At 34.6% G+C, this 27,286-nt stretch overlaps 1 protein-coding gene across 3 annotated transcripts in view; it reads left to right on the top strand.

Annotated features, from left to right (window-relative positions):
* Positions 1-27,286, top strand: part of SUPT3H (SPT3 homolog, SAGA and STAGA complex component) — a 263,386-nt gene that overhangs the window by 141,638 nt on the left and 94,462 nt on the right. For all 3 annotated transcript variants that reach the window (XM_070956653.1, XM_070956657.1, XM_070956661.1), the window contains 3 exons: positions 19,387-19,473; positions 22,731-22,821; positions 23,969-24,102. In XM_070956653.1, the coding sequence (XP_070812754.1) occupies positions 19,387-19,473; positions 22,731-22,821; positions 23,969-24,102 (312 nt within the window). The remainder of the gene's footprint in view (positions 1-19,386; positions 19,474-22,730; positions 22,822-23,968; positions 24,103-27,286) is intronic.

Raw genomic sequence — 27,286 nt, 5'->3', positions numbered from 1 at the left:
AAACTACTTGTAGTTTTAAATACTAATTATGTTAAATATTTTTATTTATGAATGAATAGTATGAGTTGTAATTGTTTGTTGCTCCTAGATTTGTTTAAAATGATGTGTGTGCTAAATTGATTATCAGAAATTTAAATGTAGGCAAATATTGCTTTACTACTTTTAGAAAGTTGTTTGCCACTCCTAGTTTATGTAATAGTTTTAAAAAGTAATAAAACGTCCTGTGAGGACCTTAATTAAAGAGGTTACCAAAATAGAAAAGAAGTCATATAATTTGCAATTGGATAAAATAAAGGAAGTAGTTATCCCATTGGGATCTTATTAATCACAGGATGGAAACAATCTTCTTGATAGCTAAACATTTGAGCTTAATAAAAAATTGTATACTTAATTCAGTAGACCAGAAAACACATTAGGTATATATGAATAGGTAAAGAAAATATAAAAACTATCTAGGTAAAATCTTTTATTTTCTAATATTTGGTTAGGAATTGGATCTTCAGTCTTAACACACACCTGTTTTGGTCCAATCATACAGCAGTCTGGAGGCACAGAAATTGAATCAAAACCATATTTTTATTTGACAGAAAATCAGAGCATTAGGAATTGGAATGGCGTGGTGGCCGAGAGGTGAAGACACTCACTTCTCACTTGGAAGGTTAAGAGTTCAGTCCTAAACAGTGGCAGATGTTTCTCTATCAGGTGTAAAGTGAAAATATCTGCTGCGAACTTCATGTAGGCATCAGGAAGGGCATCTGGCCAGTAAATACTCCGCTCCATTCAGCCACTCCAACTCCACCCTGAGTAAAGGGATTAAAGAGTTGTAAAAAGAAAAAAAAATCAGAGCATTAGGAAGTAGCATTAATTGTTATGTTACTATTTAACATAATAATGCAAGAAATAAGAATTGTATAAAAATGTGTGCTCTGTAGCTAACAAATAACAACTTTTTAAAAAGCTGCATACATTTCAAATATCTGAATGTTCTTTGTAATGGAACATTAGTACAGATAAATAAAATAAATAAATAAAATAAAAATAAAATTATCTCCTGTCTTAGAAGGCAATGTCAAAATACAACATCCATTCTGTTTAATGCCAAATACATTTTATTGTTTAGTTGTATTATGAAGTACATATTTTGTTGAATTATAACTTTATATGTTTTACTTTCTCTTTGTTCCTTGATTTATCACTGTTTAACTACAATGAATGAACACTTGATACTTGCAAATGCAATTTTTTCTATAATGCCACAAAAGATTAGTCAACAAGAAAATTTAAAAGTGCTGATACAGCTTTTTCCTGAAGATAGCTGTTTACAATATATAGCAGCTAACTAAAAAGCCTCATTCCTTTCCATCTCCAAAGTTAATAATTTCAAAATTGTTTGATAAGCTAAATGTTTGATAGATAGATATTGCCTCTGATTCCAGATTGCATGAGGAAACTTTGTAAATTGGATGCTCCCATCTTCATCTTTCCTCTGTGTCCCCAATATGAGCTCCAGAGAACTGAGAGATCCTGAAACAGACTGTCACTTGAATTTCTTAGTTTTCTAATAAAACAAATCTAATAAAAAATAAATTCTGGGTTTTATTTTTGAGACAGCTACTCTTATTTTCTTGTTGCAGGTTTATTATATGTAGATCGAAGTTTGTACTTCGTAGCAACAGCTGTAGAAAATACTGGCTTTATTCTACTTTTGTCCAGTTAAAGCAGGGAAGAATCCTGACATTTTGTTTGGACACAAGCAAAATCAGCCTTATATGCATGCTTTGTGTGTACAAGACACCCTGTGATCTTTTTCCTCAAACTTAATTGTGACTTTTAACGAATTATGATTATGATCTTGAAAACTGCTTATTGGATCATATCCATGTGTCCATCCATCCAACCTTAAGGAGTACTACTCTGTGATGCTGTGATAAAGTTGCATCCAAATTCTCATCAAAGAATTGAAATTGGCTGGGCCTGAGAATGATTTAATGGGATAAAACAGGTGCATTATGCCTTGCAGAAACTGTGCATTTGTTTTGCTGGTAAATATAAACAATTATCTCGGGGTGGTGGTGGTGGTGGAGAAGGGGGTTATGGGGATCCCAAGTGCTCAACCCTGACCTGTGCAGTTGAACAGAAATACTTTAGGAGAATAAAACCATAGTAAAAATAAAATTTAGAAGCTGTGGGTTATTTTAAAATTCAGTCACAAGTTTCTTGGATTTTCTCAACCAAAGCAGCAACATTCTTTCACCTCTTGAATCTAAAGGTCATCACTGAATGTTTAAAATTCAAAGTGTTACCTATTTTTATGTATTGCTTTAAATTTATGTTTTGCCCTACAAAATAAAAATGACATTTAAAAAAAAAATTCAGCTAAGTTGTAGCTAACTTAGGAAAGCAACTACAAGAGAAGGTGTGTATGTGAATAAGTGATGATGGCTGTGAAATAAAAAGTTGGATACTAATACTGATTTAGTAGCAATTCTGATAAAGCAACTATTTTTAAAAAAAAACTTGCCAATTTTAGTCTAAGCTAAATTTCTGGCAGACTGCAATCCTTGAGCTAAGAAATCAGTTATATTTAAAGTAAATCAATGTTTCTATTTTTTTCAATAAATGATAATTCCAGCTGGACCATTTTGCATAGTCAAACATATTCCAACCACATATGCCCGTACCAGTCCTGCATCAGTCCAAATAAATTAATCTGATCAGTAGCCATTACACTTTCCAAATTACCAACTGTAATACTCAAATCCTATGCCAGTTATTAAGGAACTTTTATAGAGTTACAATTGGTATGGTCAACTGCCATCTGAATACATCCTTGACAAGTATTGATGGAATAAATTAATGCCTAATGTTACAAGGTATTTTGCTTTATTTTAACAACCACTTCAGTGGCATTTAATAGAGAGAAATCATTGCGGCTTCTAATACTTATCTGATTTCAAGTGAACCTGATGGTTTGGGAATCAGTTTTCTAAGGAAGGTTGGTTTGTTAACAGTATTATGCAGTTACAAGTAAATGTGGTCACAGCTGGTTCTGGTTTTTTAGCTTATCCACCTGATTGGAAGCAACAGGTTTTCCCCCCCTCATTTCTTACACTGACACCTAGTGTTCACTCTTTCCGTGCATTCTAATACTTAGCCCAATTATTTACCCATCTACTTAGAAGTAAACCAATGTAAAGAGATATCTGGGAATGTAATCCATTTCATGCTATTAATGAGTTGCTGGCAAGACAATACCCTCCTTAAAACAGTTCTATCACAAATAATCAAAATGATTTGCCAGTCTACATTGCATTCCTGTTAGCAATAAGTATAAGAGTTTTTATGCAGATATAAAAAAAGAGGTTCAGAAGTAAGTCAGATGGTATAATTGGGGTACCTGGAGGTTAGGCAAGAAGAGGTAAACACAATTACTATCTATTAAGAATTTTGATTATAATATATAATTTAATGCAAACTAAACTTACAGAAAGAAAAGAAAATAGAAGTAAAAAGTGCAAGGGGAAAAAAAGAGAAGCAAGAGAAAAGAAATATATAAAGAAGAATAAGAATAAGAATAATTTTATTTCTGTACCGCCCTTCTCCCGAAGGACTCAGGGCGGTGTACAGCCTATTAAAACATAAGACAACATCAGTTAAAATAGTTTAAAATTATTAAATGAATTCGGCTCAAATTTAAAATCCCAGAAATTTAAAACCCAATTTAAAATTGTTATGTTGATAGACCAGCCTGGCGGAACAACAGGGTCTTAAGTGCACAACGAAACACCCGGAGGTCGGAGATCTTACGTATTTCCGGGGGCAGTTCGTTCCACAGGGCTGGGGCTCCCACAGAGAAGGCCCTCCCCCTGGGTGTCGCCAGCCGACATAACTTGGCCGATGGCACCCTAAGGAGACCCTCTCTGTGGGAGTGAACTGGCCGGTGGGAGGCTATTGGTGGCAGAAGTCGGTCTCGAAGGTACCCGGGTCCTGTGCCATGGAGCACTTTAAAGAAGTTACTTCAAACATTTATCTCAACAAGTATGAACAAATTTAGTAATCTTCACTTTCTCTAAAGTTACAAACATTTATCTCCGTCCCATCTCTTATCTAGAAACAAATCTATAAAACATCTTTTCAGTCCTGGTGTCAGCAGCCAGAAGTAAGATATATCTCTTTTTTTAACGCTGATCACATACACCAACTTTGTACTTCTTCCTTTTAGTTCTAACAGTCTTAATCTTTAATTTCAATATTGTCAGAGTATTTGATTCTTCTTCATTTCATTTTTGTACCATTACATCAAGATCTTCAAGGTTTTAACAAGCTTCTTTTATAAATCCAGTAGGAAAAAGTTATCCAGGTCCTTCTCCAGGTTTGTCACTTATATTTCCTTTCTAAATTTTAAAAGCTCAGCCAAGTTTTTTTGTAGATCCAGTGAAATTTCCTTCTAAAATTCCTTTCTAAATTTTAAAAGCTCAGCCAAGTTTTTTTGTAGATCCAGTGAAATTTCTTCAATATCATATTTTGAACATAGGGAAACCAAAGGGGAAAAAAAAGCTGTGTTGAGGGAAAAATCCTGAAATAGTTTATGTTGAGAGATGCAGGCCTTGCTACTGAAAGCATACAGTACAGTATTGTTTTCTTTTCAAATGGCTTTTAAAAAAAGGAATATTTAGTTTTAACTATTGTATTCTACTCACAAATTAAAAAATATTTTGTGCTTATACAAAGGAAAAGAGAAAGTAGGTATGTTCTCATGTCTGGAATGGAGTAGAGTGGACTTTCCTAAAATTTTGGCAGATTGCATTCTTAGTATAAATAAAGGCATTCTCAAGGAAATTCTGAGCAAATTCTTCTTTAAGATTTATTTGTAACTCTGTAACTAACCAGGATTTTATTTATTTATTTGCAGTTGCACTTCTATCCTTCTGACTCTCAGCACTGCACAAACAAATCCTGCCAGCTTCCTAACAATCTTTGTTGTTGTTGTTTTAAGTACATTAGCTCCACATATAGGAAATTATCAGAATATGTATAAAGAAGACTGGATACTTATTTTCTAAGAATAGATTCCAGCAACAATTCAAATATAACTGGTACAAAAATATACCCTGGAGTGTCATCTAAGGGTTCATAAAGTATTCTCTGAGTTCACGAACTTTGTTTCAGGGATGATTTAATCCTGTGTGTTCTTGTACAAATAATCTAATTCATTGCCTACTATGACCATCATCCGATTAAAAACATACCTTAGTTCTTATCCAGGCTATAGGCAGTGATGTAGAAACATAGGCACTTTCATAGTACGCATTGGTTATGGACTTCTTTGATTAAATGATGTTTCAGTTTAAGAAATGAGCCAGCTTTTTTTCTTGCTGTGAGTGCCTGTGTGCCTTTTGCAATACAGTGGCTTTGGAACAGACTGTTCCCATATTGGTAGCTATTCTTCCCTTCCCTCTCTGCCAAACTCAAATGAATCATTCAGTTTCTAAACATATCCAGTCTAGTGCTTTGGTCCTCAATCGAAGAGAAATGGAAAACAGAACGTTGATGCAGTTTATTGCTACTTCTTTTGCCTGGGCTGCTATGCACATGGAAAGAATTGCAGGAATCTGCAAATAGCCCAGATTAACCTGTATTTTAAAGTAGAATTCTTGGAGTTTGTACAAATAAGATTAATTTTCCCCTCTTTTCACTCATATTCTAGCGTTTATAGTATCATGCGTTCATGGTTAAAAATATTGGGGAAAGCACATTTTCTAATGATTTCATATGCAATGTAGGAATGATAGGAAAAAAGTTTGGATGTTTCTTTATTTTGACGAACATACCTTCCAGGAAATATCACATCAACATGATGGGAATATTCTCAGTAGTTTTAGTGACTCTGTGCTAGAGTCATGCTGGCAGAAGTGTGCCAGGTCATTAATAAGGTCAAAAGGGAGAAGTGAAACTAAGAATAATGCACAACACAGGTTGGGGTCAGATGGGGCCTGCTGCTGTGAGGGAAGCCTATATGAGAGACTGTCAGCCCAATTATGAAAAATACAGTGGCAGAACTTATTTTATGGACCCTGTGAATTAAAGTCTTTTGACTGGCAGGGACCCAGGAAGAGAGCCTTCTCTGCCCTTGCAAGTTAGTAAGATCAATCTTGTAAGACCAACAGGACCAAACTTTTCTTTTAAATCTCAAAAGGGACAAAAATGACAAAATCTTAACTCATTTCGTTTGGTTAAACCTTAACTCCATGATGGTGAACCTATGGCACGTGTGCCACAGGTGGCACGCAGAGCCCTCTCTCTGGGCACATGCGCCATCGCCAGCTGCTCGTCCGGGTTCCATTGCACACATGCGTGCCAGCCAGCTTCTCTCCTCTGGGTTCCAGTGCTTCAGCGTGGGCATGCATGCATGCATACTCCAGTTTTGGCACTCGGTGCCGAAAAGGTTAACCATCACTGCCCTAATTTATATCAAGCTGATAAGCTAAGATGCGCATCTTTGATAATTTGGTTTACATTGCAGCAAAAGTGCTAAAAATCTAATAGTTCTGCTAAAAAATGAAAAGTATTATTAGTAAGCTAATATTTGCTATTGTATAATTGCATAAATCTTGATCTGAAACTTCTTTGGTCTACCTGGGAGGAATTCCTCCAAGTTTCATCAAGCATAAGGACTAAGTGAAGCACAGTAGAAGTTAACATCAAGGTCTATGCCAAGGTGCTTATTTCACAGTATATTCTTTATGATATTGGGCATGATGTTCAGTAAGAGCATCCCATCTGGATACTATTACCTGTAGGATGTGCAGCTTGTATATATCTTTTAGAGGTTAGTTTCTAATGTTAAACAAAGGGAGCTGATTAAAACCAGCTGTAAAACAATTTTCATAGTTTTTTCTTACAATGAGTATTGAATAACCTTGCACATGATTGTATGTCTGAACTAGAACTAAAATAAATCTTTGCTGACTTATTAAAATTAGTATATTGTTTATTTAAAGCTGAACTAAATGTAGCACTTTACTAATTTGGCAGTGGAATTTAGTACTGCTGATATCAATATATATCAATATATATATTCATGCCTGTAAGAAATAATTGGTGATTTATTTCTGCAGTGTGCTTCAGAAAGCATATTTTAGTGGCCCCAGAAAATGTAAACATTGAAACAAAATCATATTTTTTTAAAAATTAACATGAAAGATGTATTAAATTCAACAGCCAAAGACATGTCAAAGAAATGTGCAGTTACTGGTGGTAACATTTTGTATGACATAGTCATCATAAAGGCTTGTATGAAGAAGTTACACTGAACTGTCACATATTTAAATATTTGTTTGTGGTTCATTTGCTTTGAAATCCCCTCCATCAAATTGCCATTTCTAATTAAATATAAATAGGCTCCCATGACATGACTTGTACCTAAAGCCAAATTTAGATAAACAGCCATTTTCCAGGATTTCTTCCTAGTTCCACTACCTGTCATTGTTTTTAATTGAAAATCTGAAGAATGGTGTTTATATATGTACATTCATGCAAATTTATGAAACATTCCATATTTTAAATACATAGTTGAGTATGCTTATATTGATATTATTTATGGTTCTGTTGTTTTATTTAATACAATTAATAATTGATGCTATTTGCTGATGTCAGTTTTATGTTGCATTGAAAACTAGTGTGCCAACAGCATTACAAGTATAAATTAAATAATAAAATAAGCAAAGAAATGCAAAACCAATGGGATTATTACTAGTAAGATATTTTTAAAGGAGAATTTGTTTTTTCAGACATAAAATTTTTCTTTTCTCATAATGCTGATTTTTACCTTCTCCCTCTCTCTCCTGTTGCTTATTTTAACAGTAGGATGTGAATGGGGTAAAGTACAGATGCATCATTTGATCAAATGAGAGCAAAAAAATTCTAACAGAGAAGCCTAAAAATAAATATACCGTACCTGTACTTGTAGTTCCTATTTTAGGGATAGAGAGGTCAAATTACAGTCCTTTGTGTAAGAATTTAGTGACAGTTTTCTTACACTGGCTTAGATTTGTGCACTAAAACATCTACTTCTGCAATCTGAATTTAGGGTATATGGGTTAATAAATATTATTTTGTTAGTATTTCAAGTACGAAAGTCTACCTCAAAACCTACAAACATACCATTATCTCTTAAGTGTCTCTATTGAAACAAAATGTGACAAATAAGATTCTTCTAGGAAAATATTTTGAAATTCAGTAAATGTTTTCAAAATGATTAACACTGTTGTTTGTAGTAAATGTTCTCTGAGAAAAATAATATTTTGCTTATGAATGCCATGTAAGGCAAATGGCCAAGGACATTGCTAGTCTTTCATATAAACATTTCAGCTTTATTTTCATCCAATTGTATCCACTTTGGCTGTGTTTTTCACAATACTCTGTTCTGTTATACATATTCATTTAAAGGCAGCATTCTTAGATAAAAAGTGGAATAAAAAATTATTTGTGTCAATGGTACAATGATCCAGTACTACAATGCAATTTTAGTATTCATTCTGTGCTATAAGTTTAAAACATTTTTTAATTGTGATAATCAATTGTATGCCCTTTTCAAACAATGGGTGATACTGAATGTGTGTGTTTGTATGGATAATACATGCATACACTCATTCATTCATTCATTCATGGGGAAAAGTGCTTTTTTAAACCTTTTTATACTGCATTAATCAACTCTAGATGGTAACAATAAAAAAGCAATCCTTAAAAGGTGAACTTACCTGACTTGAACCACAATATAATTAAAACACAATTACCTAATCACAATCAATTCAAAATGAATTTCTGCTTTAGAAAGGAGAAACTTTGGAGCTCTGCAGAATGCCTAGGCTGAAGGGATTAGCCATATCTCAACCATCAGCATGTTCCATGTTATTGAGGCAACTACTGAGAAGGCCTGCTTTCTGTGATCTGCAAATGCCCATTTTATCTCAAGTAAGGACTGGACTTTGAGCAAACCTTTCCTTGATGCTAGCGGTGAAATCTAAAATTTCTTACCACCGGTTCTGTGGGCGTGGCTTGGTGAGGGGGGTAATGTGACTGGGTGGCCGTGGCCATTTTTTTTTCTTTTAAAACCATTTTTTCTACAACCTCTTCGGCTAAGAGGTTGTAAAAAAATGTTTTCAAAAGGCTCTGACGATCCCAGCTGAGTTCCCTGATCGTCAGAGGCTTTTTTAAAACTCAGCTGGGATCGTCATAGCATTTAAAAGAAAAAACCCTTGTTTTCTTTTAAATGTTCTGACGATCCAAGCTGAGTTCCCTGATTTAGCAGGGGCTGCCAATCAGGGAACTCAGCTTGGATTGTCAGAGCATTTAAAAGAAAAAAAGGTTTTTTTTCTTTTAAATGCCTTTGACGAGCCGCACGATCATCAGAGGCTTTTTTTTTTCTTTTAAAAGCATTTTTTCGGCCATAGTTGTAGAAAAAATGCTTTTAAAAGTAAAAAAAAAAAGCCTCTGATGATTGCGCGGCTCAGCTGGGCATGGGGGGGTGGGGATTTTTGCTACCGGTTCTCCGAACCACCTGCCTCCCATCGCTACTGGATCAGGTGATCCGGTCCGAACCGGGAGCATTTCACCCCTGCTTGATGCTCTTACAAAGCAGGAAGAATCAAGTTTAACTACAGAAGTTATGGCTGCTCCATCACTGGAGGTTTTCAAGAAAACAGCCATTTGGCCGGAATGGTTTAAGTTCTCATGCTTGAACAAGAGGTTGGATTAGACCTCCAATCTTCTTATTCTATATTCTATTTGGATTAGGTGGTTTCTGATGTTTATCTAGTGCTCTACTATAATATAGTAGTGGTAGCCAATACTTTGAATTGGATCCTGAGGTCTACTGGCATCAGTAGAATGATTATATAATAGGTCAGGGGTGGGCAACTGTGGCCCTTTTACAACCTGTGGACTTCAACTCCCAGAATTTCTGAGACAGCCAAGCTGGCTCAGGAATTCAGGGAGTTGAAGTCCACAGGTCATAAAGGGGCCATATTTGCCCACCCCTGTAATAGGTGTTACCTTGGTAAGATACTGGACTCTTCATCCTATACCAATTAATAGCTTGAGGTGTCTTTCAACGCAGTCCACATGGAGCATGATGCAGTAGTTATGCCATACGGTGATAACAGCATAGGTTCTCATCTCCAAAGCTTACAAGTGGCCTACCAGCCTAAGCCAAGTAAAAAGTCCTTCTTCCACTATTGCTCCAACAGTAGCCACGATTCTGTGAGAAAGCTCAAGTCATGACCTGGATCTTTGTTCCACCTACTGCAAAATCGTGTGCATTATCTTACTAGCATATGGGAAAAGTGCAATTCTTAAACAGTTTGAGTATTCTTTAGTGCTACTCTTTTTATATATATATAAGAATATAAATTAATCTTTTTCTTTTGGCCAATACAGTGTATTTCCATGTTTGCTTACAAAATATATTTATCAATTTAACTGCATTTTCTTTAAAAAAAAAAAAGAAATATTTCACAGCCCTACAGCTGTGTTGTTAGTAGGTTTTTTTTTTATATATACTTTACTTTTCTAGAATGTTTGGGTGTGCTTTAGTGGCCAAACCTTCATACATGCACCTTTTCAACATGGGAATCTTTTGGTATGGTTCATCCACATATTTGATGCTGCACCATGCTCAGAACTAAGGATTTATTTTTTAGGTGTCCAAAAGCAACTTTTGATACATAATTTTTTTTTAAAAGTTGCCTGGAACAATAAAATGGGCTTCTGGCTCCCATGAGAAAGTCTCCATCTTGTCAAACTTCTCTGTATTATATTCATGAAGACTGCAAATTCTAATCCAAGCTGTATTTTATCTAGTATTTGCAAGGTTATATATTTTAAATAATTAGAAATCAGAAATGTTTATTATCTCACACATTACTACTGCTACTGGAAATATGCCACTATCTGCTTTCGGAAAGGACAAGGCCATTACCAGCAGGAAAGCAAGTAGTTCACCTTTTTTGCATTTAATTTGGTAAGGCAATATGTAGTTTCCTTATATAAGCAATTGTAGCATGGCGTTTTGAATAAATGCTACTCTCTACACTAACAAAGGAAGTGTTTTCATAAGCTTGTAATATAGCTTGTAATTGTCATCTAGCATGAATTGTAGCCATCAGAAAGACATTTACTGACTGTCTCAGAATAATGCAAATTTTGTCCTGTGTACACACGTCAAAAATATTCTCTAATATCAGAAAGCAAGGCAAAGGTTATATCATTGATTGTTTCAGGTATCTTAAATATGATTTCAGGAAATAATATCTACAGTTCTTTTAAACAAAGCTAAGGCCAAACTCTGGCAGTTTCCTTTTTTGATCTCTGCTCTTTGTACATATATTAGAATGTTTGTCGAAGATGCATTTCTTCTGTTTAGAAATGTTTGGTGTGTCACATTGAAATCTTAATATGTCCCTTTAACACTGAAGGTCCCGGTTTATGTAGGTTGGAACATGAGGATTTTATTGTAGTTCTCATCCTTTATAAATAACTGTTCCTAATTTAACCTGTTGGAAATGTCTGATTAAAATTATTTTAAGTATGAGTAGCTAGAATTGTTGTTCCTTAGAGAACTGTTCCATGCTTCAACTTCTATTAAAAGTTGGTGGGGAAATGCATAAGCTTGAATGCTGAGGCACCATGCCATGCTTGGCTTTCATTTCCCACATCTCAGTTTGGGGTATGTTAATAGCATTTTGTAGGACAATTATAGGCTTATTCAGACATAAATAAACACAGGGATGGGACAAATATCCCAATTGTTTATTTATAATATTATTTCTAACATCTATAATCTAACATTTTCTAACATATATATTTAAATTTGAAGTGTTAAGATATCTAACAACATATTATTTCTAATAATAGCATTATTTCTAATATCACACACATAAAGTCACCCTGCACCCTGCACCAGGTATTGGTGAGTAATCAAGCTTCAATAGCAAGAAGATATTTCTACATTTCAGTAAGAGAAACAGCACAAGAAGCTGCAAAAAGAAGATTTTTGTTCATGCAACTACTATGATAGCCTATGATAGGCTACTATCATCATATCTTTATTATGGTCATAGACCAGCATAATGAGTGTGGGATATGGTCAATTAAAAAGCATAAAAGATGCACCAAACAAAATTGGAAAAAGTTGTATAAATGTATTAAAATAGAAAGTACATATAAAAAGCAAGTGTAAAAGAATTTAAAAAGAGGGGTATGAGCATTAGATGGGTTGATGCCCTGCTTGATGCCTTTCTCAGTTATAGTGGCACTGGTGAGAGGTCCTGAGAGGGCCATCTTACTTTGAGTGAAGTTCCTTCAAGTAGCAGAGTATTAAATGAAGTAGACATTGGTCAATTGAGGAGGCCTCCAGTTTTTTGTAAAAATTAAAATTTAGTTTTTTAGTTTCATAAAACTAAATTTTATAAAATTTAGTTCAGGATATGGAATCAAGTCAGTGGTGGGTTGCCCCTGGTTTGGACCGATTCGCAAGAACCGGTAGTAAAACTGGCTGGAGGCTCTGCCCACCTACCCCAACGTCATTAGGAAGCTTCTGTGTATGCATTAGGAAGCTTCTATGTATGAAGCGAGTGCGCGCACGCGGCCCCATTGCAAACCAGTAGTAAAGGTAAGTAGAACCCACCCCTGAATCAAATGTTACTTTGAAGTTTATGACAATGGTCTAAAGGAAGGCTATGTTGCAGGGGGAGTATTTTTCAACAACATGATGGAAAACTAGGTGAATCAGCCTTTTCTAAAACCAACTTGCTCCTCTGCAAATATGTTTTGTTTTTCCAGACAATCCTGATATTTCCACTGTAGGTGCCTTGTATAGAATTTGCTGATTGTATCAATTAACCTGTTATTTTAAAGATTAAGAGTACTTTTATTAAGATTGGCTACAATAACAATTTTGCAAATCTGATCGTGCTGTATCTATAGTTACAGATTCAGTGAACTAGGGAAGTCACTCTGAGCTGTTTCAGAATGTTTTCTGGACATTCTGAATTTAAAAAGTGCTTTAGCTCATTTTACCTGGCTAAATTATTTGCCTATCTCCATCTCAAAGCCATTTTGTTATTCTCCATATGGACACAGTCTCTGAAAAACAAAACAGATGGTCATATTATTCCTTTATATTCCTATGATGTTTTTATTAAAAAAAAATACTCCCAATTTCTCTGTAGGGATATCTACTCAAACTAGTTAGCAACATCAAGTGTGTTTTTTGTTTAGCCTGCCTACAAGGCAAGAGGCAACTGGGTTATTCCTTGCTAATGTTTCATGCCTAGCTGCAAAAAGAATAAGAAAAAAGATGATAGCTATTGCTATAACATAATTATAAGGGTAACAAGATAAAAAGAAGACGTGCCCAAAGTACATGCATGCACTAAAGCCCAATCTACCCACCAACAAGTTAATATCTATAGTAACATTTTTGCATCTACTCAACCTTAGTAACATTAGCAATATTTGTTTGCAAAGCACAATAGTACAAGCAGATACACAAGTTTAGGTTGTTTCCCCCCAAATAAACCATCCTAAAAGACAAACAGCATACCCAAGTGTCTACTTACATACAGTAAGCTCTAATTGTATCTACCCAACTGTATGAACAAGTACTTAATTGTCTACTACTTGAAAATAAGATCTCATGTTGTCAGATGTAAACAGCTTGATACAAATTTTAGCCATTGAAGAAGGAGTAGATGGAAATAGTTTCTCCTGGCCAAAAGATAGTTACATCACAAGCATCAGAAGTCTAAGAATGACTTCTTCTTCTTCTTCTTCTTCTTTTTTTACAATATACTGTATTCATCAGAAATTCTTGAGTTAATGCATGCCTCTTAAACTGGTTGCAGTCTAACCTGCTGGACAGAAACCTGTTTGTAACTTACATGAGATTGCCTTTGAAGGCTATTTAGAAATTGTAGTTGATAGAATATGTAGAATCCCACATATGGACAGCTGAGAACTGGTAGAACCATATTATGCCTTTATTGCTGGGATTGTTTTGACTTCCAGTAAATTTCTGAGTCCAATTTAAAGAGCTACCTTTAACTTACAAAGCCCTGCATAGTTTTGCTCCTGACTTGGATTTTATTCTATGGTGTTTTAATTTGAATCTTAATTAGAGATTTTATTGGTGAAATAAATAGAATACACCAACAGAAATAAAATAATACAACAGAAGCGATGTGATCAAATACATGACAGTAGACTAAAATATAAAAAATATTTTCCCCAACTTTTTCTGTTTTATTTGTGTAAGTAAGCTGCTGTAAACCACATTTCTTTTCAGCAGGATGGAAATCTATAAATATGCATAAATATTTGGCCTGGTAGATTTTTAAGTGCAAACAAGCTTCTACTGTCTGGCCATTAACTTTACTTCTGCTTTTCCTTCAGTGTTTCTGTCTTCTATTTGTCCATCCTGTCTTAGCCAACAGCAGTGTGGCCATCACTGGCTGTTTGGACTTCCTAGTCTGGATGAAGACTATAAACAGGCCACCCAATCAGATGCCACAAATCAACAATCCAACAGTATCAGTCAGAAGATTCTAAACCATAATAATGTTTTTTTTTGCTCAGAAAGGCTAAATAGTAAATAGTAAAACTGCTTTAAACAATACAAACTGCTGATATAACATTAAAATCTTTTACATATCCTTACTCTGGAGCAATTTTGGAGTGCTGGAAGGAGAATCTATTTTGCCATTGGTGTTATTGGATTATGGAGCCTTGGTGGTGCAGCGGACTAAAGTGCTGTTAAGTAGCACTTAGCTGCCAGCTGCCTGCAATTACTGCAAGTTCAAATCTCACCAGGCTCAAGGTTGACTCAGCCTTCCATCCTTCCGAGGTAGGTAAAATGAGGACTCGGATTGTGGGGGCAATAAGGTGACTTTGCATAAAAAAGAACACCGCTTAGGGGGGGCCCTACTAAGTAGGTATATACAAAAGTATGAGGGCTATTGGTTAACGCATTGTAAGCCGCCCTGAGTCTCCGGAGAAGGGCGGCATATAAATCAAACCAATAAATAAATAAATATCATTGGATTGAACTCAAAAATAATGTATAATGATTGCGATTAGAGCCTGAAATGTTACGCTCCAATCATGTCTTTGAAGTTTTAGGATGGCTTGTGTTTCTTTCTTGTGTATAAAATAGAAAAAAAAAACTCTTGGTCAAAATGATATAGTCCAGGTGTTGTTCATAATTTTATTCACTTTGACAAACATTTCAAAATTTAGACATAATGGATTTATTTTTATGTTCTAAGCAAACCTAATAAAGACATAATCAGGTAGTTTGTTTCCTTATTTTTTAAAACTATCTTGGACTATATTGTAATTAGAAAATATTATTTTCATCCAGAAAGCAGATAAATCTGTTCCATTTCCTAATACCATAGTTTGTTTTCAGTTGGAGTTCTTTCATTGAGCTACATATTTGTTTAGTGATGTACAGACTAATATGCATATAACTTTGAGTTACACTCTAAAGCAGTGTTTCTCAATCCTCAGCAACTTTAAGATATTTAGACTTTAACATGCTGTCAGGTCCATCACCTTCAGCTTGGTGCCTCGCTGGTATCCTGCAATCAATAAACTGGGTAAGGGAGGAGGGAACAAATAGGCAATAAAGTTGTATACTTCTATGGTGGGAAATTGGGAGTGGGGATTGACAGTTGAGGAAGAACAGAGCATTTTGGAATCCGGTTCGTGCCTGGCATCTTCAAGGCTGTTTACCCTAAGAATGGAATTTCACCAGTCTAAACACCTCAGCGCTTCCCAAAACATCTCGGCAGCACCAGATTGGCTACACACCAATAGACCATGGGGGCAGTACTGGGGAAACCAATTTCAATTTCGGCCGCTACCAGTTTGCTCGTGGGCGTGCATGTGACACTTCTGCGCATGTGCAAAGACATCCGGGCGGGTGGGCGGAGCCTCCCGCCGCTGCTGCTACCAGTTCATCCAATCTGGGGCGAACCGGTAGCAACCCATCACTGATCATCAAGTCATTTTCATCAGGTAGATATTATGCTGATTGTAATGCATTTTGTTTCTATTTCATATCTAGGAGTATCTTAAGTGTCTTCAGATCATTTAAACTGCTGGTTTCTATTTATTTATTTTAATGGAATTGGTTAGTACACTTGGATATAATCATGTTATCTTGAAGTAGTGGTCAACTGTTAACTTTGGTTACTACTGGGTTGTGGCTCTATTGTGTTAATATTTTTTTTTTTTTGCCTTCTATTCAACAGAGGCTGACATAACATTAGCTGTTTTATTCAAAAGAATTCTCTAGGTCCATACAAAATTTGAAAAAGATGTATTGTATTAACAGCACACTAACATCAATTTTCTAAGCAGTTATTAAATATATTGAGTAAATGCATGCTTGGATATAAATCCACTGAGTTCATCCAAATTACACCAATGAGGTATTCATCCCGTTCTTTGTATTATAATGTTACCCAGCTTTTCTGTATTTTATGCTGGAAACATAAGTACCTTGTGTCTCCTTAAACTAATCAGAATAAGAAGCTACTTTCCTCTGCCAAAAAAATAGAACTATCATTTTTCACATTCTTATATTTTCCAGTTTAGTTTTAAGTCAGATTATGTTACTGTGACTTCTGAATTCCTGAAAATTCTCCCGTCTTTGTAGCTGCAAAAGCCCTCTTGAGCATTTCAAAGAAAAAACGTAAAGCTTTTTAAAGCAGTATGTTTTGTGTTGTGCCTACCAGATACAGTTCACATTTTGTGTGCATGTGATTAGAGTGGGGGGGAAATGCAGTCCGGTATTATGATTTATTGACGAAATCTTTTTCCTGCTGAACACTTGCCAACAGTAAAAACTACCTCCCCCCTACATATTAGAAACAGCTACTGTTTTAACTGCTGAATAGTCCTATTTCAAATTATAGCAACAGCAACATTAAAACTCACATTAATAATATCCTTCTTCAGCCAATATTACAGAGTAAAACTATTGCTAATATGGCATATGAAAGTTAAAATTTCTTCCATCTGTTCTCAGGTGTATGTATTTATAAATGTAGGCTTTATTATCTTATATTTCAAATGAAAAAACAATATAAAACATTTTTCTAGTTAGTATCTAATTTTTTGGCTTGCATCTATCACACCCAGGGCTTCTATGAAGTATATGTTTATATATTGTTTTATACACACAGTAGTTTTGAGCATTAATTACTTCTTTAAAAAGTTAATTTTCTGTACTTCTGCAAATACTTTTATTTTGATAGAATGTTAAAAAGTCCAGTGATATCATTATGACCTATTTCTAAGAATACAGACAAAAAAGTATACAGTTGCTTGCTAGAGTAAATGTCAATAAGGGCTTCTTCATAACCAGGCAAAGTTCATTTAAGTAAACAGGAAAAAGATGGAAGAACTAGGAAAATAAATGTCACTGTAGAAATTACCACAAAACTCATGTGTTAGGAAACTTAGAAGTAAAATATAAAGAGCTGCAGAACCTTAGTTTAGCAGCAGAATGTGTGTAACATTTTTCAGTGCTTACTGTTTTGCATAGATCTTATAAACGCCAGTTCTTGAATCCCAAGGAAATTCCAATTCTTATTCTTATTCTGGGTACCAAGGATCAATATCCATGATGGCTCTATTAGTTTTGTCTCCTTTGATCATAGTAGGTTAATATAATATTTTAGTATAAACCAGGGCTAACACTTACGCCTTCCATTGACCGTTCTCTAATCTGTTCATAGACATTTGAAATGGAACATTAAAATCTGTAATGAAGTCATCTTCTATTGAAAGACAACTGAATAAGAAGAGCTAGAGCATTCTTACCATGGAAGGATTATGGTGAAGAATTGCTAGTTTATAACAGTTGACTTTTTCCCACTAATGATCAACATCAGCCATGGCTAAGTTGTTCGATGCTTGTCATATCACCTATCCTTGCTAACCAAAGAAGAAAACTAAAATAACCAACAAGAAAAAGAATATAATAGGCAGGCATCATATTAGGTCCTGTGAGATAGAAACAAATTAGAAACTGGCACGTCATACATATAGTTGCTGTTGCTATCGTCATCATCATCCTCCAGTGTACATTGGTGCAAGATTTTAAACAGAACCAGTAGTTGGAATTGTAGAGTACTTTGCAAGTTTTCATCTCAGAGTCAATATAGCTTTTCTGATTTCTTTTAGTGATCTAATTTAATCTATGTCATTGATGCATTGTTGGAATGAGTATGGTACTGAAAAGTTTGTGTTCAGAAGAATAAATACATACTAAACTTCAGAAGGATATTGTATCTATAGATATATATAAAACACACACACACACACACACACACACACACACACTGTTCCAGCAGGTTTTTGGCTTAGTGAAAAAGGATTTGAGAAAAAAACCCAAGGATCCAGTATAGTAATGCATACGAGCAGCTATCCCTATCCTAACCTAGCATTGCCCAGGTATTTATCTGCATTAGCAGGCACCTCCCCCAACAATTTGCCCTCTGCTTGAAGCTGAGGGCCTAGGGTGTTTTTTAAAGAACCAATTCCCCTTACCAGAGGGAGCCCCCTTGTGGAGTACTGTGAAGCTGTTACCATGGCAACTCCATTGTGCTGTACAGTAGAAGCTATTTTAAGGCACAACAGGCTGTATCTTAACAGAACTTGAATCCAAAATGCACATTATCACTGTCAAAAGTACTGTGATTTGACACTATAGATATAATTCATTCCTTTTCATTTCAGCAGCCCAGGTGTTCCAGAGTTATGCTAGAACACACACACATACACAGAGCCATTTTTATATAGATAGATAGCATCATGTTACATTTGAGTTTGAGCCTTTAATATGAAAAATAGAACATTATCCTCATATAATATATAAAGTCTTTTTACAATAAAAAGTAATACATCAAGTTGAATTCAACTCCTAATGACTTCATGGGTCCGTTTCTCAGCAACAGGACCTACTGTATGTAGGTTGGTTTGCCTTATTTTCAACCTAGCCTATAGCACTGGAATTTTCTGAAATTCTCCAGATGTTTGTCAGGCCTAACCATCTTTATATTCCAGGTTGATTTAAAAAAGATTGATTGGAATAGCAATTGTCAAGATAAATTCAGCAAAAGGAAAATCTTAAACAAATTGGTGAGGGAAAAATTTGTATTTAAAATTATCTTAAATTCTAAATTTAGTTGATATGTCTACATTTGCATTGTGAGGGTTTTTTCCCCTATACTGCTAAGGCTACTTTAAATAAGTATAGTTCTACAAAATATCACATTGCCATATCAGTTCTAATCTTGTTTTTTTTTTTTTCCACAGTTGCAACAAGCCTCTGAAGTGTCTCAGATGAGAGGTGCTAGAGTAATCTCTGCAGAAGATCTTATTTTTTTGATGCGCAAAGATAAGGTACAATAGTATAAATTAACTGATGCTATAAATTAAACCATGAATTAGTGTTTTCTCTAGTCACTCAACATGACACTTCAAAAATTATAATTCAGTCAACATCATACTAATAAGATACAGTAGCTCCTCCAATATCAAAAGTCCCCTTCTCCTACTCTCTATTCTGAAAAGGAAAAAAAAAATTATCCTACCCAATATTTGTAATATATGCTCAACTGTTTGTAATTGTGTTTTGCAATATCATTTATCCTACTTTAGAAGGAAGAATTAATTGCAAGTGGAGTTGAAAAATCTTAAAAAGATATTGGTAAAAAAATAAAAACTGCTTAACTTTCAAAATTCGCACTGAAAACTGTAATAATGGGTATAACAACAAACTTTTATGGCTAAACCTTTTTTCTCAGTAACTGAAATTATGGTTCTAAGTATTTTTCTGTGTCTGTGTATAGAAGGGAGCAGAGTAATGATTTTAGTCCAGAGAATGGGAAGTGGGATATGTCAAGAATTTGGTGCAGGATTTTAGAAGGATTGTCAAACTGTTTAGAAATTGACTACTGTAGAAAAAATACGATCAACCTCACTGATAGGATTTCCCGTGAAACTTCTAGAGAACCCTGAGTTCAGCCAATGGGAGACAGAATGAGTCAAAAGTTTCCTTCATGGAAAAGCAGCCATCCCAGCACCACCTCTGGCGCATATGCTTCAGGTTTTGCAAATTGAAAAATGGAATTTTTTCCATTTGAGTTATATTGCGGCTAGACTAGTAAACAGGAGAAACTGACTGTATCACCTGGAACATTCACATGTTCTCCTTTACTGGAGGTCTCCAGAATGAGATTAGGATGGTCATCCATCAGAAATACTGAAGTGGATTATGCACTGAATAGGGAATTGGACTAGATGATGCTAAGCTCACTTTGATTCTATAATTGTATGAAAATAATGTCAACTTTCCAAACAGGTTGATTTTGTGGGAACATAGCAACACAACTCTGATGCCAGATCAGTATAAATGTGGATAGGAAAAACCCTCTGAGACATTACTTTCCCTAAATACTGCTTTATGCTCTTTCTCTCTCCCTCCCTCTTGCTCCACTCCAACTCAATTAGTTTAAAATGATTGAAGCTGAGTTTATTAAGGCAAATACAAGACCATTATAATCAAAGTTTTAAAGGGAAATTGTCTGTAAGACCTGTCACCAAAATACATGCAAAATCAGGGAAAGAAATGTTCCCTGGGTGTCATTTGTCCCCTTGATTATTGACGGACCAGGAAATAAAAGCACAACAACAACAACAACAATAATAATAAATAAAAATAATTAATAATAATTTATCAAAAATGAGAATGTGAAGATCTTGTAGGACTTTCGAATACAGACGGATCATTATTTGAAACACAACATGCCAGATATCACAGTTGTCGAAAATCAACATACAATTTATTGATATCGCGGTACCAGGAGATGCTAGAGTTGAAGAAAAAGAACTGGAAAAAATCACAAAATATCGCAATCTGGCCATTGAAACTATGCAATTATAGATGAAACACGTAACAGTAATACCCATTGTCATCGGGGCACTTGGTACCATGTCCAAGATTTTTATAAAATACATCAAGAAATTGCAGCTTCCTGCAATAATACCAGCAGAACAGCGTAAAAAACTGCTCTACTCGGAACATTGTACATCTTAAGAAGGTACTTGGTTGATACCTAGGACGCTGGCAGCAACCCGTATCAACCGTTAGCACCAGTCAATGGTATTTGTGATGCATTTTTGAATGTTCAGTTGATTGAGTTTCATGTTTGGTGAATAAAAGATAATAATAATAATAATTGTACATCTTAAGAAGGTGCTTGGTCAATACCTAGGATGCTGGCAGCAACCCGTATCAACCATCAGCGCCAGTCAATAATATTACATTTATTGAATGTTCAATTGACTTGAGTTTCATGTTTAATGAATAAAAGTTAATAATAATAATAATAAATATAAATATAAATATAAATATAAATATAAATATAAATATAAATATAAATATAAATATAAATATAAAAGACAGACAGAATAATATATTGTGATTGGCGGTGGAATAACAGTGAGTAGTTAAAGTTTGCCTAATTTTACATACAAAATTAGCAAAAAATTAGCAAAATTTGGCCACATTCAGAGAAACTACTCCATAGTGATCTGATAAATGTAGTTGCATGTAAAAAAAGATAAGTATTTCTTGAATAATTTATTAAGTGAGGTATTATAAATTGAGTCTGTGGGTCCTTATAGAAGATGCAGTACAGGAGAATGTGAGCTATAGTTTCAATGGCCCCTTGTCCATAGAGGCACAGTCTCAGCTCATATGGTATTTTTTCAGTATCAAAACTACTGTGGGAAGTACATTGCAGTGCACTAAGGTTAATGTCCTTCGGATTTGGGGAACAGTTATTTGGTATAAATATTTTTCTGCTTTAAAAGGGGGAGTTTGACTGCTCAAAAAACATTCTTGGGAAGAGCAGCCCAATCTTGCTGGATTTCCAGATATTTAATACACTAAATGCACACTCATACCCTGTCATTAGAAGCACTTCCCAGGAGAAACCAAGATACTAGAATTTTTGTGAGATGGTCCTGAAGCATGCTGATTTGAAATTGTCTTCTATAAGGAGATAACTCAAACCTATAGAGAAATAAGAGTAGTTTTAACCAATGTGCAAAAATGTAAAGGGGAACATAAAATGATTAATAAACTAATGATACTAAACAGCTAGCTACCTGAAAGCACCCTACGAGTGCTTGTCTTGTTCTGAGATAAATTCAACTATCACTAAATTTAAGAAATGAAAATAAAGGTGCTTGACTACAGCATGCTATTCTCATAAACTTTTATTCACACACTGAAGTAAAACAAAAAGGAATTTAGATTCAAAGTTCCTTTATTTTTCTGGTCTGCTTATTGAACTAGCAAAGTAAGATTTACATGACTGAAAATATAATGAACACAAGAAAAATTAGTGTTGAAATATATCTACACAAAGGAACACTTGATTTGATATGCATTGTCAGACTTATGTTTGGAATTTCAACATCAAATTGAGTTTTTGCTAAATTCTGCATTTGGTTCTGTTAGAATAAGTATTGTTAATCTGTGGATATAAATGTAGATATATAATCTAAGATTGCGGTTACAATGCTTCAGATTTCTCCTTGAATTTTTAATATTAGCAGGCCGTGTCTATGTCCATTTTTTTCTTAACTAGAAAAAACTTCGAAGATTACTTAAATACATGTTTTTCCGAGATTACAAATCTAAAGTTGTCAAAGGCATTGATGAAGATGATCTTCTTGAAGGTATGAAGGTTCCAGAAAACTTGTCTTTTTATGGAGAATATTCAACATGTGCTCTATCTCTAAAGTGCCAAATGGAAATATATTCCTCTTCTAGCTAGCTTTAGACATGCAAAAATAGTACTTGGTGGGAAATTTCATTTAAGCCAGTGCTTTTCCATTCCAATTATTTATAAAAGTTCAGAATGTTAGTCCATCAACCATTTGATAACCAGAACTATTAATATCAACAATTAAGTTTAGCTAAGGCACTGGTGCTGATTAACAGTCTTTTTAATTTTACAGTTTACATTTTCAAATTAATTTGAACTATAATTTAATTAATTTATTAGAAAAAGCTTGTCAGAACCATCCTTTAATACTGATCTAAAATTAAGATGAATGTTTGGTAAATACTATTTTTTTTTCATTTTAATTAGTTACTAGATATGTAATCACTGTAATTTGATTGCATTTCCCCTAAAATTTACTTCTATGGGATTTTCAGATATCTGGGATCTATTTAAAATCTAAGTGTTTAGTGTGAATGCAAATGGATTTGCAAGAGGACAATATGAGACAATGATCTTATATTGATAATTGGAAGAGAGGAAGAAAGCAAAGCAAACAACCAAAAAGCATCTGGTAATTGAAAAGGTTATAGGATATAGGTTTACTGGATACATTGAATGGGTAATTAAGAGAAAGAGCGAACATTTCCAAACGTAACATATTTGAGGTTGCACTCACTGTGGCCTTCCACTAGCAATCGTATCCTATGAATACCACACTGATTTACTGTGAGTGGAAATGAGATTGATAGGAGTCACTTATGTTGATTTCTCCCTCTTCTTTCACTGATTTCAGATCTAGTTTTTTAAAAAATCAAGAATGTGCAGTCAAAGCAGTGCAGGTAAGATGGAGAAATCAGGCAGAAGTAAGATCATGACCATACTTTCTGACTGAAATGAACATATAGAAGTGATTGTTTTTTCAAGGACCCTTAGTTTCATAATGTTCAGGAGTCATGGTGTATGTAGTTGCAGGGAGAATTAAATTAAAACGGTCTTCATTCAGCTAACTCGATTTCAGCACTTGTTTAGAAGCTTTCATGGAATCCCTTTTTTTGTATCAAAACAGCTGTCTATTTTCCTTCTCTGGTCTCTTTCAGACAAATTCAGTAGCAGCACTAACAAACGTCAGAAAACTGCTCAAGACTTTCTTATTTCTATTGATCAGACTGGGGAGCTCTTGGCCTTGTTTGAAGATGATGAGATAGATGATGTAAAGCAAGAGAGAATGGAGGTAAATTCTACCCTTTTTTCTAAACAAAGTACCAAAACTATTTACTTTACAAAATTAGATTACATTAAAATAAATTAAATTAAATTCATTTAGTCCAATTCCTTGCTTTACAGGAGAATTCTTCATGCAGAGCATTTATCCATATGTAATACTGACCTCCTTAACACACAGTAAATGTGAGATCAATGTGAAAATTCTTTGGCCGGGCAAAACAATAAACATAGATTCCAAGTCCCAAATATATTATTTCGTAGGATTCACTTATAAAAGATTTCCATCAGTATTTTGGAATTCCTTCCCTTGTTTTCATCATTTTCAATTTTTATATTTTAAATTTTATGAGGCTACTTTTAGGACAAATCAGATAAATAAATATGAAGCAAAAAACCCTATTAAAACTTAGAAAAAAATATTCTGTTGTAAGTAAATAACTGTTAGTTACTAATCTGTCTACTTTTAAGAAGGCAGACCAAAACTAGCAAGGAGAAAACTACAAGACTGAAGGGTAGTGCTGACTCAAGTAGAGCAGAGAGGGTGAGAAAAGGAGAGGAGAGCCAGGAAGTGTGACAAGTACTATCATCTTGTCAGGATTAGCGGAATAAGGCAAAGAAGACAGGAGACAGTTTGTTACATGGTATACAGCCAGCATTACTGAAGTTTCTCCCATATAAATACTAAATAAACATCCTTCCACCTGAGTTGGAAAGGCTTCATACAAATGCCATATCTTCACTTTTAAGATCAGTACAAGACTAGCATTTTGTTGTTAATTAATTTACTGATTATTTAATTGACCATGTCAAGATATATCACAGCATCAACTAACAACAGGATAAAATAGTTATAAGTTTTTTAAATAAATAAATAAGTATACCAAATTACAGAGCAATGTATATAATATATATTCAGAAGTATATTCTGGAACAGCAGCCCCCAACCTTTTGGGTGCCAGGGACTGGCTCCATGGAGGGCAGTTTTTCCGTGTACTGGAAGGGCGTGGTTTCACATGCTGCCTGGATCCCATTCGTGTCTGGATGGAGCTTCACTTGCTTACATGGCCCAGTTTCTGGCAGCCCACAGTACGGTGCCAGTCTGCAACCCAGGGGCTGGGGACCTTTCTTCTGGAAGATTTCCAAGGTCCCTTCCAACTCTGTTATCCTATTATACAGATAAGGACATAACATCTGCACATGATTCCAATTTTTCCTATGTAACAAACTCTCAGCTGAACAGCTTTAATATAAGAAAAGGAAGTAAAACAATTGGTTGTTGCAGTTCCAATAGGTTGTTCTATACATAAATTCTAAATACAAGGTTCTAATCAATCTTTATTGCATTCATGGACCAGCACTGAAAGTTCTAAATAAAAGGCCCTTGCTGGGGCTTATAACTGGCATTTGAGTAAGATATATACATTGTCTTCTATTTTTGTAAATGTACCATATGGCACTATTTCTGTTACGATATTTGAGATTATTTTTCATGATCCCTTGCTTGTAGGTTAACTGAAATTATATGGATATGGTATATTCAAGGCTGCCAAAAAAAAAAAGGCTATAGGAACTACATTTTCAATGTAGCTATACATATATGAGCTAAGATATGTGAAATGTTTAGAAACAATGATTGTCTGATTTTATAATCTCTGAAAGTTGCTATTTCGGCTGCAGTGCAGCATGTTCAAAATAAAATTGGAATAAGTTAGCTATCTTAATTTAAAATTATCTTTAAATTAAGCATTTTTTGTTTTAATTTTAATTTTGGCCTTCCAAATTATTTCTTGAATGTTTTGGACTTCATCTACATGTTCATGTAAACTGTTGCCATAAATTTTGATGTACTATAGATGGCAGCCTTGAAGATGCTCCCAGAAATGGCTTGAGGAAACCCTAGGCCTCAGAGTTTTGATTGCTTTGGGTCTGTTATTTGGAACCCTGATAGTACAGAGATATGAAATCAGGTCCATTTTTTATTGTTAATCTGTACAATTTAGAGGTGGGATTCACTTACCTTCCCTACTGATTCACAAATGTGACCGTGTGCGCATAGTCATGCATTACATCCAAGTGGGTGGGCGAAGCCTCCCGCAGTCACTGCTACCAGTTCGTGCGATCATGAGAGAACCGGCTGAATCCCACCACTGGTACAATTCTAAAGCTAGGATTTTTGTAAAATATTTTAAGAATGTTTCTCATCTAAACAAAAGAGAAAAATGTTTAACGCACAACAAATAGAAAATAAATGTTTAATATAGATTGGGAATATGAGGTTCATCTGTGTTAAAATATGTTGTTTTTGATGACTAATCTTTTTAGTAAATATATCTGAGTGATTGACTGGATGACCTACTGGTAACTATGTTGCATCTGTAGTAGCAGCTGAAAGGATAAAGAGATACTATATTGTGATGAACTGATATGAGTTATTCCAAAGAATTCATTTTCATAACAACATTGCTCTTTTCAAAGAGCAAATAAGACTCTTATCCCAAACATAGATACCTAGGAGTCCAGTTGAACTGAGTACAAATGCATAATTACTTTCTAAGAATCATAAGATAGTAGTTTTCAGTTCCAATGTTATATTTGAATTTTTGACAAAGGCAACCCTCACTTTGAGACTTTATATGTTGTTCTGATGAAGATGAATGGCAACATCTGCAAAGCAAAAGTTTCTATCAAGCTAGCCATATGTTCAACACAATGATATCTAAATTTATATAGCTTTCCTGCCCTCTAGGCTAATTTGTATGGGTGCCAAATCTTTCTCTGGATTCTGGGAAGTACTAGTTAAAATCTTCACAGCATAATTTTTCCTCCCTACTTTTTTCTTTTGTAACCTCAAGAGTCACAATATAGGCAGCTTTGTTCATTCTTATTGACATATTTGCATTCAATTTTCCTCTTAAATTTTTAACAGAAATTTGGATGTTCTCTGTGGACATATACACATTCTACACATATTAGTTACTTGTTTCTATCTCTGCTTCTTTGTTTGTTAGACATATTACACAGTAATAATTCTAACCATATATAGTAAAAGGTGTAATAGTAGCTTGATACTTGCTATATCTAATTAATGAGATTTAAAGTACCTGAGAGAACTTTTGAAACTGTCTCAGTATGGTATTTCTGTTGAGGTAATAAGCAACGGGTGCCTATTGGTCAACTTTTGAGAGATATTT

Source organism: Pituophis catenifer, unplaced genomic scaffold (genome assembly GCF_029215685.1).
Source record: "Pituophis catenifer annectens isolate HBS135680 unplaced genomic scaffold, rPitCat1.0.hap2 SCAF_1, whole genome shotgun sequence".
Classification (NCBI taxonomy): Eukaryota; Metazoa; Chordata; class Lepidosauria; order Squamata; family Colubridae; genus Pituophis; species Pituophis catenifer.
Note: the sequence above shows the minus strand (reverse complement) of the source record. Positions and strands in the feature narration are given on the sequence as shown.